Source organism: Peromyscus maniculatus, chromosome 6 (assembly GCF_049852395.1).
Source record: "Peromyscus maniculatus bairdii isolate BWxNUB_F1_BW_parent chromosome 6, HU_Pman_BW_mat_3.1, whole genome shotgun sequence".
Taxonomy (NCBI): domain Eukaryota; kingdom Metazoa; phylum Chordata; class Mammalia; order Rodentia; family Cricetidae; genus Peromyscus; species Peromyscus maniculatus.
The window spans coordinates 83136773-83158343 of NC_134857.1; the positions used below are offsets into that span (position 1 = coordinate 83136773).

Sequence of the window (21571 nt, forward strand, 5' to 3'; positions counted from 1 at the left end):
CAGATCCTCCGAAGCTAGAGTTATAAGCAGCTGTGAGCTTCCCAATATGAGTGCTGTAGAACCAGCATCCTCTGTAAGAGCATTACTTGTTCTTAAATGCTGAGCCATCTCTACAGTCTGCTTCTCACTAATATTTTCTACACTAGCAAAATAGATTGTAATTTAAATTCTTTATGTTCATCTCTCTCTCTCTCTCTCTCTCTCTCTCTCTCTCTCTCTCTCTGTGTGTGTGTGTGTGTGTGTGTGTGTGTGTGTGTGTGTGTGTGTGTGTGTGTGTGTACGTGTACGTGTGAGATTGGATTGCTCACTGAACTTGAAGCTTATCAATTTGATTAGGCTGGCTAACCAAATGAGCTTCAGAGAGCACCTGTCTCCACCTTCCCAGGGCTGATTTCACTTTGTGCCACTGTGCTCAGCTTTCACGTGGGTGCTAGAAATCTGAACTCAAGGCCTCATATTTGCATGGTAAGCACTTTACCAAGTGAACAATCTCCATTGTCCCAGTTCCCCATACTTAAATTGCAGTGAAATAAAATAACACAAAGAAAGAACCTTGAATGTGTCTGCTCCATCATAAGCCCTCAAAAAAAATGTCAGCTTATCTTTAAACTATTCTAACAGTCTTTTGTGACTTCTAAAAGGTAAATATAACAATTCTTAAGTCAAAACTCTTCACTATTCTTGAATTCCTAAATACATATTACTGAGGTAAATATCTTATTTCTTACCTCTACCTCTCCACTCTACTCTCTACCCGTCTTCATCTTCATCCAGTCTCCCTACTGTTACTAATTTAACCTCTATCTTTCAGCCACAATAAATTTTAATTGCTTAAATTTGTCAGTCTTTCATACTTCCAGGGGTTTCCCCAAATAAATTTTTTAATTTGGAATATTCTTCTTCTGCATGTTAAACCAACCCTACCTTCTACTAATTTGTGTTAACTTAAGTCAACTGAATGTTTCTTCTAGAAAGCATGCCCAGCCGGGCGGTGGTGGCGCACGCCTTTAATCCCAGCACTCGGGAGGCAGAGGCAGGCGGATCTCTATGAGTTCGAGGCCAGCCTGGGCTACCAAGTGAGTTTCAGGAAAGGTGCAAAGCTACACAGAGAAACCCTGTCTGGAAAAACCAAAAAAAAAAAAAAAAAAAAAAAAAATAGAAAGCATACCCAATCTTACTAAGTTTTGATTAAATGCTATTCTGTGTGCTCAAGTAATAGAATCTACATAGAGGACCATACCAGTGCCCTTCCTTTAAGGGACTCCTTTATTGTAAACTCCATAGTAATTCTGTTCAGATTATCTACTAGCCACAATGACCAGTTTAGAAATAAGTAGGCGCCGGGCGGTGGTGGCGCACGCCTTTAATCCCAGCACTCGGGAGGCAGAGCCAGGCGGATCTCTGTGAGTTCGAGGCCAGCCGGGGTACCAAGTGAGTCCCAGGAAAGGCGCAAAGCTACACAGAGAAACCCTGTCTCAAAAAACCAAAAAAAAAAAAAAAAAAAAAAGAAATAAGTAGGCTAAACAAGACTAGTCTTCCATTTTTTTCAGTGCTTTTAAGACACTTTTTAGTAGCCTTCCAAATGATTCTATTGTCTTTCATATCTCTCAATCCATAAGTATTAAAACATTTTACTGCCCCAATAAAACTTTAGACGACTTTTGCTGACCAAAGTAAATGAAATATAAAATCAGCATGTAGAACAATACCCGGGACATAGTTGGTGTTACATAATACTTGAATGATTGAAGGAGCCTTCATAACCAAGCATGGTATTTCAACTTTAGCACAATTTTCTCCCACTCACTCTATATACAATATATACTGTGTAATCATGTGATCATGTAATACTTTATACTCTCATAGTTTTGTGACATTTTATCTCAGCTTGTTAAAACCATACTCAAGGTACAACACAGTCTTTTTATTTTATTTAGCATGAGACTTTAATTTATCCTAGAAATATAAGTTAAAATTAAATGTTCAACATTTAGCGCTAGGGAGGTAGCCTTGGCTTCCCTTCCAGAGGACCTGGGTTCATTTCTCATCACCTACTGGCATCTCACAACCATCTGTAACTGCAGTTCCAGGGGATTCTGGCCTCCATGGGCACCAAGTATGCACAAGGTACACAAATATTCACACAGGCAAATACCCACACATAAAATAATAGAAAAAAAATTTAAATGAACGTTTTTCTAATATGTTTAGAATTATAGGACTATTTCTTACAAATATAGATCATAATCAAAACAACCCAACTTAGGCCATATCATTTAAGGATTTTATGTGTTTTGCTTGTATGTGTATGTACCACATGTGTTCAGTGTCCACAGAATCCAGAAGATGGTATCATATCTCACACAATTGGAGTTTCAGACAGTTACGAGTCATGTGGGTGCTAAGAACTGAACCTAGTGGTCTTTGGCAAGAGCAGCAAGTGCTTTTAATGACTGAGTCAGTTCTCTAGCCTCCCTTAACCCATATTTTAAATGTTAATAACTTAGTACCTAAATCACCAGCTATTTATATAATAGTTCAGGTCACTTTATTGTCTGTATTGCTTTTATGATTTAAATTTTTTAATCCAATCTGTTAAATATAACATACATTCTCTTCACTCTTGTCCAATTTACATTTAACTTCCTCTCCTTGCTGTATAAACTCTTTTCTTGCTGATTCCAATTCATCCCTAAAAGAAAATACAATAGCATCATAATCCAAACCATATTTTGATCTCCAAAGATTTTTAATGATTGCTTATTAATTTTTTAGGTTTGAGTTCTCATTTTGACTGGTAACTTTTCATGTATGGCTATTAATAGGTACATTTCTATTCCCACATTTAAGTTACTGTACATATTTATCCTTAAATTATATGCATCCTTGTCATCATTTTCCTACTTTTAAAAAACCATAGGAATATTTCATTTTTATCTTTTCATCATTCTAACACATATATAAAATGTTATATAAATAAATTAAAAACATAAGTACACAGGAAACAATTGTGTAGCTGCATCTGTTTGAGGGGTCCCTGGCAGTAAGATCAAGATCTATCCCTGGTGCATGAGCTGGCTTTCTGGAGCCCATTACCTATAGGGAGAGGCTTGGTCCTGCCTCAACTCAATGTACCAGGCTTTGCTAACTTCCCATGGGAGGCCTTACCCTTTTGCAGGAGGGGATGCGGGCGGGAAGCTAGGGGGGAGCAGGAAGAAGAATGAGAGGAGGATCTGTGGTTGGTATGTAAAATGAATAAAAAAAATTTAAATAAAAAAGTACAATTTATTTTAATAATATTTACATACACATATACCATTGTACATAGAGAATCTCCAAAAACATACAGAACAGTGATGCTTTAAGTGAGGGAAACTAGACAGAAGAAAGTCAAAAAGCAAAAGAAAGATACTGTTTTTCCTCAATGTGCTTCTTTGTCCCTTGGAATTTTGTATTATATTCATGTATTACTTTAAAAAATATTTTCATTAAAATCTTATATATTACAAATGAAAATACTGGTGACTGTATCAGCAGGCACTTGAAGACATTTTTCTAACTATAGTTTTACTTTGTACCACTATTATACTGGCAATATAATAAGTGATTTGACCTTTCAAAAACTGAATCCAGGATATATAATTTTTCTTAAATTTTTTCATATGTACTATTTGTTTACTTATTGAGAGAAAGAAACAGAGAAATAGAATGTGTGTTTTCAATAATACTCAGAGGGCAACTTCTAAAGGTCAGTTTTTTCCTTCCACCATGTGAATTCCAGGGATTTGACGCAAAACATCAGGCTTAGCAATGAGTACCACTACCACTGAGTTAACTCACCAGCTTTATTTTTTAAATGAGTACAATTTATAATCAATATGTTCACTGTTCATAGATAATTTACACTTAGAGGTCCATAAACCCATACTATAAGTAGATAATCAGACTATATTATTCAGATAATTTGAATGCTATTTTAAAAACAGCCTCTCTTAAGCTAAAGAAATAGCTCAGTAGATAAGGTACTGCCCTTGCAAGCATAAGGACCTGAGTTTGATCCCCAGAAACTAAATAAAAGAGCAGGGATTATTGGGGACATGCTTGTAATCCCAGTGCTGGAAAGGAAGAAACAAGCAGAATCCTGAGGATTGTTTGTTGGCTAGCTAATACTTGGTGAGTTCCAGACTAATGAGATACCATGTCTTTCTGAGAAGGGAGGAAAAGGGTATACATAGTACCTGAAGAACGACATCTGAAGCTGTTCTCTGGCCTCTACACACCCACATAGTATACATACATGTGAGCACACACAGAGGCTCTTGATGTAGGTGTGGCAGCATATAGCTGTAATTCCAGCACTTGGGGAGTCTAAGACAGGAAGATCAGCTAAGTGCCATCCTGGGCTATACAGTTAAGATTCTGTCTCAAAAACTAAGAGGGTACATTTAAACTTTTTTTAAATCATAGAAAAAAAATCAAACAGCTTCTCCTTAAAATCTGTTTTCATATTTTAACCAAAAAAAGTACAGTGATTCAGTCAACGATATCTGTTAAGTAATAGCTGCTTCTGAAGAAGAAAGTTGAGCAAAAGGGGGGAAAATCAATCATTATCACAAAAGATGATTTTCTAAATCTGGAAAACAGTTAACAGCTAATTATTAAGCACTGATTATATCAAGCATTAGATTCAACACTACTCACAATACCTCATATATATGTTTGGAATCTCCAAACAATTCTATGAAGAGCTGTATTTGGTCTAAAGATTTCAAATAATTGCTGGGCAGTGGTGGCACACGACTTTAATCCCAGCACTCGGGGAGGCAGAGGCAGGTAGATATCTGAGAGTTCAAGGCCAGCCTGGTGGTCTACAGAGTGAGTTCCAGGACAGGCTCCAAAGCTACACAGAGAAGCTCTGTCACAAAAAACAAAATACAAAAAAAAAAGGTTTCAAATAATATAGAAGTTTTCAAAAGCACATTCTTTAATCAAAGATAAGAAACCAATGCTGTGGATATCATTCTGTATAAATAAAATGCTGATTGGCCAGTAGACAGGCAGGAAGTATAGGCAGGAAGGACAAGCAGAGAAGAGAGTTCTGGGAAGTGGAAGGCTGAGGCAGAGAGATGCTGCCAGCCACTGCCATGACAAGCGAGATGTAAGGTACCAGTTAGCCACGAGCCATGTGGCAACTTATAGATTAATAGAAACAGGTTAATTTAAGATATAAGAACTAAGTAACAAGAAACCTGCTGTGGCCATACAGTTTGTAAATCAATATAAGTCTCTATGTGTTTACTTGGTTGGGGCTGAGTAACTGTGGGACTGGTGGGTGAGAGAGATTTGTCCTGACCCTGGGCCAGGCAGGACCAGAAAAACTCTAGCTACAAACCAAAATTTCAATGTAAATAAGAACACACACACAATATTTGGAAATTATCCAAGTTATCAATAAAAAGAAACTTAAAATATATGCATATATAAAGAAAACAGGACATGAAGTTCAGTAGGTAAGGAGATGGGGTGGATCTACGAGTAGTTGAGGGAGAGGGGAATATGATCAAAATATACAAAAATTGCAAAGAACTAATAAAATATTTTTAAAAGGCCATGTCAAAAATAAAAATGCTATGTCATAAATTCATAGATGTGGTTGCAAGTGATCTGAAGGATTGAAATGTTTTTATGTTTTTTAAAAGAAATAGAAAAGCTAAAAATCAGTATACAAATTTTGAAAGAAAAGACTAGCATGTAAATTCAGGGAGGCAAAAGTATTTTAAGTATAAAAGCAATGGTATAAATACACAAAGCAAAAAACAGTTAATAGAAATGATCTTGGTTATATTTCACAATTTAAAATTAATAAAAACTACTAGAAACCAGTTGATTACCAAGTCATTATTTCTAAGATCTTATTAATAAATTCAAACTAAAAGGTATTCTCTCAAGTTTAAAATAAGGAAAAGATGTATGTGCTCCTTGTTTACTTCAGTATTATTTATAATAGTAAAAAACTGGAAAATGTAAATATCTAAAAATAAAAAGTTAATATTATTACATATACAAATAAATTATTGTGAAAAACATCAAGAAACATAATAAAGCCTAAAAAAAGTAAATTTTTCATTTAAATAATATAAAATTATATGACTATGATTAATAATTAAATATATTCTTAAAAGAGTAAATATAAATATCCTATTATATAAATTGTTGATGCTCTTGAAAATAATTTTAAAATTTTTATTCTAAGTTTTCTAGATATAGTTAGCATAATTTATAATACTTTAATTTTCATATAATTTTACTGCTTAAATACTAAATATAAAATAATCTTGTTTTTAATTATTTAAGTATAAAATTATTATAATTTCATTTTTAGGCAGGATTTTAAAACACTAACCTATACATAATATTTCCACTTTATACAATATTCAACAATAGAAAAGAAATTCTAAAATTCTTGAGACAGAGACAGAGACAAACTCATTACTCTTGCCTTAAATGCATTTTTTTTTCTTCCAAATTTTCTATTTGCTTCAACATCCTTTCTTCTTCCTTTTTGCTATTCTAAGAAGATAACAATGCTATATTAATAATTTTGCTTCAACAAAAATGTAACTGAAATTAGTATTTAAAACCTTCAACTGTCAGCATAAATTTTATTTCATTACACAAAAAACAAGAATATGAGTATGCTATTTATTTATTTTTATTTTGGTCAGCTTGACACAAGTTAGAGCATCTGGGAAGAAGGAACCTCACAAAACTGCCTCCATAAGACTGACCTGTAGGCAAGTCTGCTAGACATTTTCTTCACTGATGATTAATATGGGAGGCTCAGCCCACTGATGGTGGTGCCACCCCTAGGCAGGTGGTCCTGGGTTCTATAAAAAAGCAGGCTGTACAATCCCAAAGGAACAACCAGTAATCAGCTCTCCTCCATGATCTCTGCTTTATTAGTTTCTGCCTCAAGGTTCCTGCCTTGAGTTCCTGTCCTGACTTCTCTTCATGATGGACTATGCTTGAGATATGTAAGCCAACAAACCTCCTTCCCCTCCACCCCAAGCTGCTCTTTCTCACAGCAATAGAAAGCAAACTAATACAGCAAGCTATTTTATTTGTACAGTTCTGCTTTACAGATGTGTATTAATAACAATCCTAATAATATATAGTAGCTAATAAAATAAGTTTGATTTCCCAGTGGTAGCTGGAGGCTTGTATCCTTTATTCATAATGTTTCATTAATTCATTTTTCAAGGACAAAATTAATGTTGTTCTCTGACAACTTCTCTTCCATAAAGGCAGAAGTGAACTCCAATAACACTTCATCCCATTGTCAACATATATGACATACTATTTTACTTAAGATATTTAAACACTATTTTTATATTAATTCATATATTCTTGAAGAAAAATGACAAGATTATTCATTATATCTTCCACAGAAATCTATGACTAAACTGAATATTACTATATAAAAAAAACTGTTAATGCTTAAAATTAGATTAACTTCATAAATAGGTAGTCTCCATTTTCTGTTGTCCATTATCACAACAAAGTATGCAGCTTTTTCTCCAAAAAATACCAGCTCTAAGATAATCCAACTTTTTAAGCTAAAACAGTACTCAGAGATCATCTATTTTAATGTCCTTCTAATTTTGAAGGTAAGAAAGCAAAGTTATTGATAACTTTGTCAACTCACAGCGATATCTTCTTGATGTTTCTTGAGTTCTAGGGCCATATCACTTGCTTCTTGTGCCAATTTTTTGTTATCAAGGGAAAGCTTGCCACAGCTTGCAGTTAATTCAGCATTCTTAAGTCTATTTTTAAAAAACATATCATACAGAAATAATTAAACATGAAATATGATGATATATAAGAATTAATTCAAAATAATCTTAGGGGAAAGAAAAGATATAAATAAGATAATACTGGCCATTAATTCTTGAAGCAAGGTTATGGTTCTACACTACTTCATTACATTTCTTTGTTCAAATATATTTAAATTGTTTCCATATTAATATTTCATTAAGTCACACATATTTCTTTGTATATTCCCTACACACTCATTCTTTCACATTTTTTACAAAATATAAAGGGCACAATAGTTTGTTGACATAACTGTTTTACTTCTAATAGTCTGTTTCAAACTTCTGAAATTTTGATTAGAATAGTCCTTGAAGCATGAACTATTATTTGTAATTAAAATGCAATTATTTGCCAGGCAGCAGTGGCACACACCTTTAATCCTAGCACTCGCCAGGCAGATCTCTGTGAGTTCCAGGCCAGCCTGGTCTACAGAGCAAGCTCCAGGACAGGCATCAAAACTACACAGAGAAACCCTGTCTCAAAAAAACAAAACAAAAAAAATGCAGTTATTTTTACAAGTTCTCAAATTTTCCACACTGAAAGAGAAATTATTGTTGCTATTGTCTGAGGCTGGTACCAATTCTAAATAAATGCAGTGTAGTGTCTGGTACCACCAAATGATTTCAGGAGCATCTACTGCTTCCTCCTATTTATTATTGTTGGAAATTCAGCAGAGAAAATAAAGGGGTTTTGCCTAAGTAATGACAGATTAAAGAGCAAATAAATCAATGATAACATAAATACTAAAATATAAATAACCACTCAATTCCTAATAAAATGAATGTTACCTAGGTCTCCTGAAAAAAAAAAAAAAAAAAAAACACTGTTGAAAGAATATCAGAAGGAGGGAATGGAGCTACAAGAAAGGACTAGGCTATAGGTTGGCCTGGGACTTAAGATATAACCCAGGCTGGCCACAAACTCAAAGCAATCCTCCTTCTTCAGCCTCTCAAGTGTTTGGATTCCAGGCATGAGGCATCACACAAATACTTTACCTACCATTTTTATCTGTATCTATATTGAGAAGCAATCAAAAGGGAAAAATAATTTTTACCACCAACTGGCACTTGAAAGAATCTATTGGTACCAATCTACACAGGGTAAAATCTCACTGTCTAACATCTATATCTCTATCAATCTAGAAAAGCTGTGGTTCCAATTATAAACCAAGCTGGCTTTGGAGATGGAATTGGTTCACTCCTTCTCTAAATCCAAACATATTGCTAAAAGAAAAGGTTGAGAGATTCTTCAGTCCCATATCAGAAGAGCCCTCTGGTGTGGGACAGAAGGAAACCAATAAAAAGGGACCATTGTCTTCAAGATTCTAATTCTCTCCATGCTTACCCTTGATTTCTCGGAATCCTTTCTTACATGTCATGTCATTTTTAAATCCAAACTTTCCATTTTGATAAAAAATAAGTTTTTCCAATAGCAATCTCTGAAGTCTCCAGAAGGAAGATGAGGCCCCAACAACAACAACTCTACCCAATCCAGAATGATGCCATGGTAATCATCATCATACTACACTTCTTGCCAGAATTTCAGACAATCTTACCCATTACTCTAAGACTTGCTGTGTAATCTACAGTTAGTCTAACTGAGATTTAACTATCTATGCTTTCTTATAGTACCCAACAGAGATACCATCACCCCCTAAATAGCAGGAAGCAATTCTAAGAAAATGACGCCCCTTCTCCCTAAGGTTTCATATTTCTCAGGGTAATGGATGATGGTTATAGGGTTGAGGGTGGAAGAAAATATTAAACTCAGTATTCTCCTTAACAAAAAAAAAGTGTCTCAAAAAAAAGGGAAAAGAAGAAATGGATAGGTATATGATATTATGGTAGATTATTGTATATGCTAGTAAACAAATTCAGTAAAGTAGCAGCCTTAGATAATTTGCACTGTTATGAATTCTTATATGTTGATACAAATGTAAACTATTTTTATATTCCTGTTTAAGATAATTTGTATACAAAACCATATTTGTTATAATGTACATATATTTCTACTCTTATTTGAAATATTTGTATATTGATACAAATGTAAATTTATATCTGTCATACTGTATGTATGTTCTACTTCTGTTTAGGATATTCTGTATATTGATATATATTTAAGATTATTGTCATATTGCATACTGCACTATACATTCCTACCTCTGTTATAAATATCTTGTGTATTGTCACAATTTTAAAGTCATCATCCTTTACTGTACATTTGTTTATAGACTGTTTACCTTGTTTACATGAAGCCTTAGTCCTTAAGTTATTTAGGTAGATAAGATTTATAGATTTATAGTCAGTCACCTATGCTTGTCATCTCTATAGTTATGTTAGTTAAGTTATCCAGATTTACAGATACATTGGTCAGATGGACAGGTAATCTTCAAATACTTCATAGACCTAGAGAATACGGCATTTAAATAACTTAGAATTCTGTTGATGTGAGACACAATTGCTCCTTGCGGAACCAATTTGATCCCGAAAGAACGTTGGGCTAAGATATTTCCATTTGGAAGTTTGTCTTCTTGACACAAAATGGCCTATTGGGCAAAGAACTGACCTTGCCTCAACTGCTGACAATACGAGTGCTGTCCTTCTGGACAAGCGGGACACAAGAAAAAGTGACGTCTGAACTCTGCCAAGACAGGGTAAGATGATCTTTCAGAATCCCTGCTTCTGAAAATGGTCTGTCAGATACTCTCAGCCTGTAGCCAATTTGAATACACCAACAATGCTGAGAAACATTAGGTGACTGTCCAGGCTGACAGCTGTCTCTGTCTACTCTTTCAAGATTCCCGAAAGTTGCTTACATCCATCTTCCATTGCTCAGGTACCATTATATTCCTTCTCAGGTCTTTGATGGGACTGAAGACTAACAGTTATAGTTACAACTTTGTGTGTGTGTGTGTGTGTGTGTGTGTGTGTGTGTGTGTGTGTGTGTGTGTGTTTAAAATATCTTAGATAGAACATATTAAGTATTAGATTCAGGTTCTTTAGGATAGGACACCTTTTGGAATGATCTTTGTAACATGCCATTTACCTACACTCTAGACTTCTCTGGATTTTAGTATGTGTTTCTTGCTTGATATTGTTCGCATTGGTTGTAGTTCCATCTTATCTAGGTCATCATCCCTCATTACTCCTGGACAATATTTGATAACCATTCCTTTGTATATAGTCTTATATTAGGTTAAAACCTCCCTATTTAGACAAAAGGGTGAGATGTAGTGGGTAGCCATTCCAGCTTTGATCTAGAAGTTCCAACCCCCACTGAGGCTTCAGTAACTGTCACGCCTACAAGGCAGGGCCGAGAGAGGAGCCTGAAGACCCGTGATCTGGATGCACCCGCTCTCTTGGTTCCTGGACCCTGGACGCTGGAGGTAGATGGAGCAGAGTTCTCCAGAGAACACTACTGGACTGCGCTACACCTTTCCCAGAACCTGTAGCCCATCCCTTCACTTGTAAGTTACCCCACAAAATAAACCTCCCTTTTAACTACATGGAGTGGCCTTAATAATTTCACCAATATTTGTTTGCTTTTGTTTTGTTGTTATTGTTCTTTAGAATATTTATATTGTGTTATAAAATAAAAATCACTTTTGTGGTAAAACACCCTCAAAAAAAAGCTATGCATTGTTTATATGCAAATACTCTACTGCTTGCATATAAGACTTGACTGTCTAAACATCTGTGCATCTTCCGGGTTTCTGAAACCAAAGCTCAAACACCAAGAGATAACTATATACTGATATGACGTGATTTAACTTGGTTATTTATTCTTTTATATAAATGATACAAACTTTCTTTAGCAATGAAACAGGTAAATCATTTCTCTTCTGACTCAAGATCTCACCACCAAGCCAGGTCCTTGAATTCATAATTTTCTTGCTTCAGCTTCCAGAGAGCTGAGATTACATTTGTGCACTACCATGCCTGGCCTTCACTCTTACTCTTTAATTAGAAATTAAATTCAATTCCAAATCCATTGATATAAATAGCAAGCCATTTATTTTTATCATAAATCTTAAGAACTAAACTGTATATAGGTATGTGAAAAACATACTTCTCTTCTTCAAGCTCAGTTTTCAGTTCTTCAACCTGTTTTGAATAATGCTGATCACTTGTTTTAGTAACAGTTAACTGTACTTCCAAGTCACGGACCTCTTTCTGCAAAATAAATGTATATATTTATAAAAATATTCTACTAGATTTTTTTCATATAAAAGATATAATTGCGCTGGGCATGGTGGCACAATCCCAGAACTTAGAAGGCAGAGGCAGGCAGAATTTTGTAAGTTAAAAGTCAGCTTAGTCTACAAAGTGAGTTCCAGGAAAACCAGAGCTACATAGTAAGACCCTGCCTCAAAATAAATAAATAAATAAATAAATAAATAAATAAATAAATAAATAAGAAAGATATGGTTGCTCTAACTAGTCAAATAATATATTTGGGAAAAATTAGGCAGGATATTAATATTTTTGAGCCACAGTCTTATTCAGTGCAGGCTGGTCTCAAACTCTATATAAATGAGGTTGACCTTGAACCTTTTTTTGGGTGGGGGAGGTTTGAGACAGGGTTTTTCTGTGTATCCCTGGCCCTGGAACTCATTTTGTAGACCATGCTGGTCTTGAACTCAGAGAGATCCACCTGCCTCTGCCTCCAGAGTGTTGGGATTAAATGTGTGCACCACTGTTGCCCGAAGACCTTGAACTCTTGATTCTCCTACCTCCTCTGCCAAAGTACTAGGGTTATAGATAGATACAAATACCATGTCCAGCTAAATATTTTAAATTTAAGTAGATGTGATAATTATTTTAATTTTTTAACTAGCAATGACAAATCTAAGTAAATTCTATTATGATATCCTAAAGCTGACCGAAAAATTATATTTACAGATAATTTTTAACCATTTTAATCTACTAAGTAATTAATTCCAATTACAATTTATATTAGTTTTGCTTATTGTTTAATTTGCCTGTTTGTTCGTTTTCCTGAGACAGACTCTCACCATATATCCCTGGCTATCCTGGAACTCTCTATTCAAACCAGGCTAGTCTCCAACTCATAGAGATCTGCCTGCCTCTGCCTATAGAATACCAGGAATAAAGGAGTATGTCACTACACCTGACCTAAAATTTTATATTAGTAAGAGAAAATATACTAGTGAAGTCAGGAAGTGTCTTATAGACTAAGATAGTCTTACTATTATAAAAAGTTTCAATTCTTTTACAGGCCTACAAATATACTTTAAAGATAAGTTTAAATATAAGCATTATAAAGGGTATCATAAGAATCTAGCTTAAGCCGGGCGGTGGTGGCGCACGCCTTTAATCCCAGCACTCGGGAGGCAGAGCCAGGCGGATCTCTGTGAGTTCGAGGCCAGCCTGGGCTACCAAGTGAGCTCCAGGAAAGGCGCAAAGCTACGCAGAGAAACCCTGTCTCGAAAATCCAAAAAAAAAAAAAAAAAAAAAAAAAGAATCTAGCTTAATAAGTGCTAAAATTTAAGTGTATCACGAAATACTAAAGACATCAAGAAACAGAATTATTATAAACCATAACATGCATAAACTGGATTCTTAAATGTTCACCTTTCTCTCCCACATTACAATATGAAGGTTCCCTATTTTAAATCACTCGTCAGCGTGTTAAATGTAACAGGAACACACACTTTCAAAAAGAAATTTGTAAAGAAATTCTGCACAAAGCAAATATCTACACCATAATCAATTTTATAAATCTATATTCTCTAAACAAAACATTGGAAATAAACATATCCTTAACAAACCTCTCTGGTTTTCAAAAGGAGAGTTAGTTCTTGTTCTTTCCCTTGTAATTCTTCAACAAGCTTCTCAACGTGTTTCTTTTCATCTAAAAGTTTTTGGTCTTCTGCCTGTTTAAAAATAGTAGAGAAAAAATGCATGACTGTCAAACTCCATACATGTTGAAAATAATTAAACTGCCCAACAGAAAGAACTACAGTGTATTTCCTTGGCTAAAATTGCTTAAAAAGAAAAAACAAAGACAGGTGTGGTAGCACACGCCTTTAATCTCAGCACTAGGGAGGTAGAGGCAGGCGGATCTCTGTGAGTTTGAGGCCAGCCAGGTCTACAGAGTGAATTCTAGGACAGCCAGGACTTTTACACAGAGAAACACTATCTCAAACAAAACAAAACAAAACAAAGCAAAAAAAATTTATTTAAAGGAATTTTTTTTTCATTTTACATATACCAACCACAGTTTCTGCTCCCTCCCCTCCTTCTGCTCAGTCCCCCCCCCCCACATTGACTCCTCAGAGAGGGGAAGGCCTCCCATGGGGAGTCAATAAATACTGGCATATCAAGTTGAGGCAGAACCAAGCTCCTCCCCCTTGTATCGAGGCTGAGCAAGGTATCCTTCCATAGGGAATGGGCTCCAAAACGCCAGATTTCAGATAAATCCTGGTCCCACTGCCAGTGACCAACTTACTGCCCAAGCCACACAACTGTCACCCACATTCAGAAGGCCTAGTTCGGTCCCATGCAGGTTCCCTAGCTGTCATTCCAGAGTCAGTGAACTCCAACTAACTCCGGTCAGCTGTCACTATGGGTTTCCCCATTATGATCTTGACCCCTTTGCTCATATAATCCCCCCTCTACCCAGTGCTTAGCTGTGGATCTCTGCATCTGCTTCCATCAGTTACTGGATATAGGTTCTATGATGACAATTAGGGTAATCACCCATCTGATTACAGAAGGCCAGTTCTCCACTATTGCTTGGAGTCTTAGCTGGGTTCATCCTTGTGGTTTCCTGGGAATTTCCCTAGCACCAGGTTTCTCCCTAATCCCACAATGGCTCCCTCCCTTTATCAAGATATTTCTTTCCTTGTTCATGTTCTCTTACCAACTCTCCTTACCTCCTCCCCTCCCCCCATGCTCCCAATTTACTCAGGAGATCATATCTATTTCCTCTTCCCCAGGGGATCCATGCATGTCTCTTAGAGTCCTCCTTGTTACCCAGCTTCTCTGGGGTTGTGAGTTGTAGCCTAGCCAGAAACTAGAAATAACCTAGATGCCCCTCAACCGAAGAATGGATAAAGAAAATGTGGTACATTTACACAATGGAGTATAAGTCAGTCTTTAATGAAATTTAGGGAGGCAAATGGATGGAACTAGTAAAAAAACATTCTGAGTGAGGTAACCCAGATCCAAAAAGATAAACATGGTATGTACTCACTCATAAGTGGATATTAGATGTAAAGCAAAAATAAAAAATTTAATGGACAGAGACCTGGAACAAAAGGAATAAATTATTTAAAAACTGAAATTAAAACAGTGAGTTAGAAATTGCCTTAATGGGACAGGGTAAATGAGAAAAGTAAGGACAACAAAAGTCAGGCTCTATTCTAGGCGGGGATAATTGGAAGAGCACTGGAAATCACAAAGGAGGCAACAGGATGACTGAAAAACACAAGAAAGCAGAAAGGCTAAGCGGCAAACAGAAATGTGCAGTGCACTGCTCCAGCTGAGGCTCCAGCACTGAAAGAAGAAACAAAAGCTTCATCCAATAGCTGTCAGATGACCCTAGAGAAAAGAAACTGCCAGTCTTTCACACAGAGCAAGTCCACAATGCTTGCTAAGACATGGATCCAGTTTTAAATCGGGTAAGACAACGGCTAATGGAGAAGAGGTCCACTTTGTCATTCCTTCTCTCTCAGATGGCTGTCCCTGGGTGCCACCTTGAGAATTAGATTATTGGTTGAGACAGAGCTACTCTAGGGGTCTGAAAACAAGGCATAATCACAATTCCAAAAACCAGGCAACAGCCTGCCCAAAGCTCTTAGGTGTGAGACAACAATCATGAAGGAGAAAAGCATTTTTAGAAATTCAGACATTTTAAGAAGTTCAGGAGAGCTAGGGGGTGGGGGAGGTCAAGCAATAAAGAGTTCAGTGGTCTGTAGCCAAACCTTCCATGGTTTAAAAAAAAAAAAATAGATCCCATTACTTTAGGAGAGCTGTGGAGATTGATGGCCTGAGTCTGAAGTTAGTGGATGGCTGAACTTTTGAGGCCACCTACCTACTAAGTAGTTCACTGTTAGGACTAAGAACTCTGAAGCTTGTTTGAGGTAATCTGGCTTACCTTTTGGATGATGATATTCTTTTAACTAACCTTGCAATTTCCACAGCCACCTCTCTCCTACATAGTATTTGATAATGTGAAGGATTGAAAGTACTAAGACTGTACAGATCTATACTATAGTACAGATCTCAATACGCTCTAATACACTCATGAGATACCCCATTTATTAGACAGTAGTAACTGCAGTGTGTACAAATTGTCAAGAGCCTCTAGAAAATTTAGAAACTACCCTACCCACAGATGCAAAGCTAAGTCCGGCCAGCAGAAATTGTTAATCATAAAGAGGAAAACTTCTAAAGTGAAGGCAATTCTACTATAAATCTGACCCTAAACAGGGTCCAGAATCAGCACTAGCCTAAACATTAGAAAAGACAAAGACACCTGGCTTTGGTGGTGCACACCTTTAATCCCAGCACTCGGGAGGCAGAACCAGGCGGATCTCTGTGAGTTCGAGGCCAGCCTGGGCTACCAAGTGAGTTCCAGGAGAGGCGCAAAGCTACACAGAGAAACCCTGTCTTGAAAAAACAAAAAAAGGAAAAAGACAAAGACTCCAACATCAACTGACAAACTATTCTACCAAAAGACTCCAACATTAGAAGACTGGGAGTAAATCCAACTGAACATTTTGTCTTAATTTTTAGTTTTTATTTTTATTTTATTTTTGAGTTAAAGATATTTGCAATTTATCTCTATCAAACAGACCTGAAATGTTTTGTTTGGGTTTTTATGTGTGTTTATTGTTTTGTCTACTATGTTTCTTTCTTTCTTCCTATTATACTGTAAGTATTTTAAAAGTGTAAGATATGCTTTTAAAAAATTTTGTTTTGCCAGATGGTGGTGGCGTACACCTTTAATCTCAGCACCCAGGAGGCAGAGGCAGGTAGATCATCTTTACTCGCTCAAGGCCACCCTTGTCTACAAAGTGAGTTCTAAAATAGTCTGGGCTGTTACACAGTGAAACCCTGTCTCAACAACAACAACAAAAAAAAAAACAACTTTTCATTCCTCTTACATTCATCAACTTTTTACCACACATTTTCTTTATTGTGTAATTAGATTTCAATACTTCTTTTCTCTGTCACTTCCTAACATTTCTCATTTCTTTTTCTGTTCTTTAATTTAATTCTGCTCCTTTTTCCCCCTCCCTTTGTTCCCTTCCTTTATTTCATGTATTTATTATTTTTATTGCTACCCTAATTATATTTAACTTTATAGCTAACTCTACATTACTTTTGTTATTTTATATTCTATGGCCACTAGAGGAACTGAATAGGCTTTAATAAATATTAAGTGAATTTCCTTATATAGTTTGGTATGTAACAACTGTTACAGCAGTTTGTTTTCCCCATTCTCCAAGCAGTACTGAGTCCTCAAAAGAAGACTGCTCACTAAGAAGATCCCCAAATAAAGTCATAAGAAATATCCATATCAACAAATGTACAAATCATAATATACAAACATAATCATGAAAAATCAAACAATATGACAGTTACAAGAGATCATAACTATTTTGTTACTAAATTCAAATGGCTGAAACTGAATTGGCTGGTATGACGGTTCAGTAGGTAACGGCATTTGTCATTAAGCCTGATGACTTGAGTTGGATCCTTCGAGCCCACATAGTGGAAGGAAAGAATCTACTCCCATAAGCTGTCCTCTGATTTCCACACATATGTCATCAAACACATACACACATTATCAACCAATCAATCAATCAATTTTAAAGTGGCTAAAATGCCAAAAAAAATTCAAAAGTCTACTTGTAAAAGTAACCAGTGATTTCAAAGAGGACACAGCAGTATGGAAACAGTATAGAATAGTTTAGGACCTACATGGAGGCTCACAAATGTAACTCCAGTTCCAGGGAATCAGATGCCTTCTCCAGGCCTCTGAAAGCCCTAAGTATGCATGTAGTACACATACATTCATGCAAATATTCACACATAAACATAAAAATAAGTATTTTTTTAAACTGAAGGAGAAATAAAATTTATCATGATAAAAACAAATTCAAGTTATATTCAAGTTATGGCTTACCACTAAGCCATCTCTACAGAGGATACTGGAAGGAATATTTCAGACTGAAAAGAGGGATAAACACACTCACAGAGGATAAATAAATCATGAATGGGTAGTGGGGAATGGGAAAATGAGCGAGTGACAGAAGGCTTATTAACGAAAATGACCAGTACATGAAAAGCTATATGGAAGCGTTTCATCTTCCAACTCAAAAAATCAATTTTAATTAGATAGGATAAAAAAATATAGGTCACATAAATGGAGATCAGGGGAATTCTCAGGGTTAAAGGCTTAAATGGGAATAGGGAGACTAGGGAAAGGAGAAGTTAGGGGGTACATTAGCCAAAACTAAAAATATATGAAGAAGTCTTACAAAAATCCACTGGTCTGTACACTAATTTTTGTTTGTTTGTTTGTTTGTTTTTTGAGACAGGGTTTCTCTGTGTAGTTTTGGTGCCTATCCTAGATCTCACTCTGTAGACCAGGCTGGTCTCAAACAGAGATTCACCTGCTTCTGCCTCCCAAGTGCTGGGATTAAAGGTATGCGCCACCACTGCCCAGCCATGTATGCTGATTTTTAAATACAATATATATAAAATACAAGAGTTTGAACAGAAGCATCCTTCAAGGTTGAACAATAATACTCCAAATTTGGGTTACTAAATGAAAATCTTAGTGCCAGGCATGGGCTACCTCCTTAGGAGGCTCTGAAGTGCCCGAAACAACACAGTCTACTGTCATTTCTCTTAACTGTTCAACATAATCAGATGGTAAGACCCTATTACTGAAGATAACATTCACTTGGGATGCAGAACACAGAAAAATCAAACATAACTTACCAGGAAATTCTCTTCCTGATGACTAATTTTTATAGTGCCAGAACGTGTTATACAGTTCCTTGGTGAAAGAGAGACTAATGGTCTCTCCCAGTGCTGAATCCTGTATACTAAAATACTGACCTCCCTACCAAGATGTGTCTTACAGGTGCAATAGTGTGGAACAACTGTTATGGGGATAAGCAACCACTTTCTGATTGGGTGTGAGGCCTGCTCCAAGGAGGGATTTCATGTCTGGTATGGTAAACCTGGTGAAAAGCCCATGACTAAGGATATCATAGGCCCACGTAGAGAACTTACTATTGTTTTGCTATCAAAAGGCCTTCTACATATTTCTGTTTATACCCCTTTTGTTGAAAAGACATGGACTAGACAATTGGATTAAAAAATAATTTCCAACTGTTTGTTCTCTGCAAAGCATACTTAACTGGAAAAGGGAAATGTGAAAAAAACATATTAAGCGAGTAGAAACTGAAAACAAGCCAGAGAAGCTACTACTAGTATTTGAAAAAGCACACTTCAAGCCAAAACAAGCCAGAGGAGATGAACTAGATCACTACAAATTAATTAAGGTGACAATCCAACAAGAAGATATAATGATTGGAAATAAATATGCATCAAACATTGGTATATCCAATTTCATAAAACAAAATCTACTTGACACAAATGGACAGGCCAAGATTAAGTAATAATATGTGACTATAATACCCAATTCCATGAGTAAATATATCATCCAAACCAGAAAAAGAAATAAAACTTCATAATTAACTACACTATAGATCAAATGTTAATATACATTTATAGAATATCCCACCCAAAGGCTACTGAATATACATTCTTCTCAGAAATCCACAGAATCTTCTCTAAATCATTTTATAAATCCAATATTACCCTACTACCAAGACTAGATAAGGATACAACAAAAAATAATACTATAGAACAAAATATTTAATAAGTATAAGTTTAAAACTTCAATAAAATATTAGCAAATCCAATTCATACCACATTAAGGAGAACATGCACTATGACTGAACTGGTTTCATTCCAGGAATGCAAGAATGATTCAACATATGTAAATTAATAAATAAATGTAAAAAAAGAACATAAAAAGAATCAAGGCTATAAATCACATGATCATTCCAATAGACACAGAAAAGGCCTTTGATAAAATTAAACATGCATTCATGATAACATCCCTGAATAAATTAGGTACAGAAGGATAATACCTCAGTGTAGCAAAGCCATATTTGACAAACCCATAGCCAATATCACACTAAAAAAAGAAAACTGAAAACAATTTCAGGACAAGTGTGTCTACTGTTCCCTGGATCTTTATGGTATAGCAAAATATGCATATGTTCTTATTTTAAGTGTGCTATCAACATGTTTAAATAATATAAGCATCCTGGCCAAGATGGTTAATAAAAACCTATAAAAATAGATAGATAAGATTGAAGCTTTAGTTAAAAGCAAATGTAAAATTTTTATATTTTAGCAGAAAAATTAGCATAAAATTTTATAGTTTGAAAACATAAGCCAGTAATATCAAAATTATTTTAAAGTAACTGCTGGATATTAATAGGAAAGAATATATATTTACCAATATTTTTTTCAATTCTTCAAGTTCCACTTCTTTGTTGTTTTTAAATTTAGTCATCTCATCTAAAATTAAACAACATATTAATAGCCGGATTAAAAGGTAGGAAAGAGAAGAAATAAGAATAACGCCATTTGAAAAGAATCAACCCATATCTGGCACCATTATTGGGCCAAGAACCTAAGACTAGACAGGATATAAGGCCTAGAGAGAAACTACTTCTATTATGCTGCTAAATGAGCACACATACCCTTAAAAAGAGGCAGATTAACATACAAAAGAAGCTTACAGGGAGTCTAAAACAACTATGCAAAAATAAAAATGGATAAATACTGACAGTTGTCTTTCTGGGTTAATTCATAGCAAATGAACCCAAAGTTCATGACGCAAAATAAGCAACATATCTACATAAAATAATTTGGAATGGCGTCAGTGTGTACCTTTACTTTCAACTCATTACTACCTGAATTTGTTTGGCTTCTCTTCAAATGTGAAAGAACTGATCATCTCTCAAGCTAGTTCTGATCATTGTTTTTTGAATTTCAATATCCCCACTTCTGTGACTTTATCTGCTCTAAAACATACCAACTCTGTGCAGAGAAATCCTTATTTTCTCCTATCCCACCAAGCACTACATATGAATATAAAAACAAAGATATCTGATTAACCTCTATATTCCTTCAAGCTAATAATTTTTCATGTTATCTTTCAAATCCCTGATGTTAACTACATATTTTTTTAACTTCTGTCTCCATGATGTTAATAAAATTATGATCTTGAAAACCAACAATAAGCACTTTGTAACACCATTCTCAGTCTTATTCATTATGTAGCTGGGTCATATTCAATACTATGGAACATTCTCTACTTTTTTCCCCCTTCAATTATCAAGAACTTGTATTATTCATATTTTCTCTCTAATTCCTATTCCTATTTTGTTGCTTTTACATCCTTGCTACCAGGAAAAATAGTGCTTTACAGTGCTTACCTTTACTTCTGTGAATTCAATATTAATTTAAAAAATGTTTTCAGTACAAGCTTCCCACTTTTTTCTTTTTTACATTTTTAACTTCCTATAGTCTCTTAATTTCCAGCTGTCACCTAAGTTGTATCTGACATATTATTT

The 21571-nt window shown here is 35.3% G+C and overlaps 1 protein-coding gene across 5 annotated transcripts in view; it reads right to left on the reverse strand.

The window, feature by feature from the left end:
- Window positions 1-21571, reverse strand: part of Sycp1 (synaptonemal complex protein 1) — a 99226-nt gene that overhangs the window by 33117 nt on the left and 44538 nt on the right. For all 5 annotated transcript variants that reach the window (XM_076574733.1, XM_076574734.1, XM_015999208.3 and 2 more), the window contains 6 exons: window positions 20449-20510; window positions 13664-13768; window positions 11941-12044; window positions 7706-7823; window positions 6500-6570; window positions 2611-2692 (listed from right to left, as the gene is read on the reverse strand). In XM_076574733.1, coding sequence (XP_076430848.1) covers window positions 2611-2692; window positions 6500-6570; window positions 7706-7823; window positions 11941-12044; window positions 13664-13768; window positions 20449-20510 — 542 coding nt within the window. The remainder of the gene's footprint in view (window positions 1-2610; window positions 2693-6499; window positions 6571-7705; window positions 7824-11940; window positions 12045-13663; window positions 13769-20448; window positions 20511-21571) is intronic.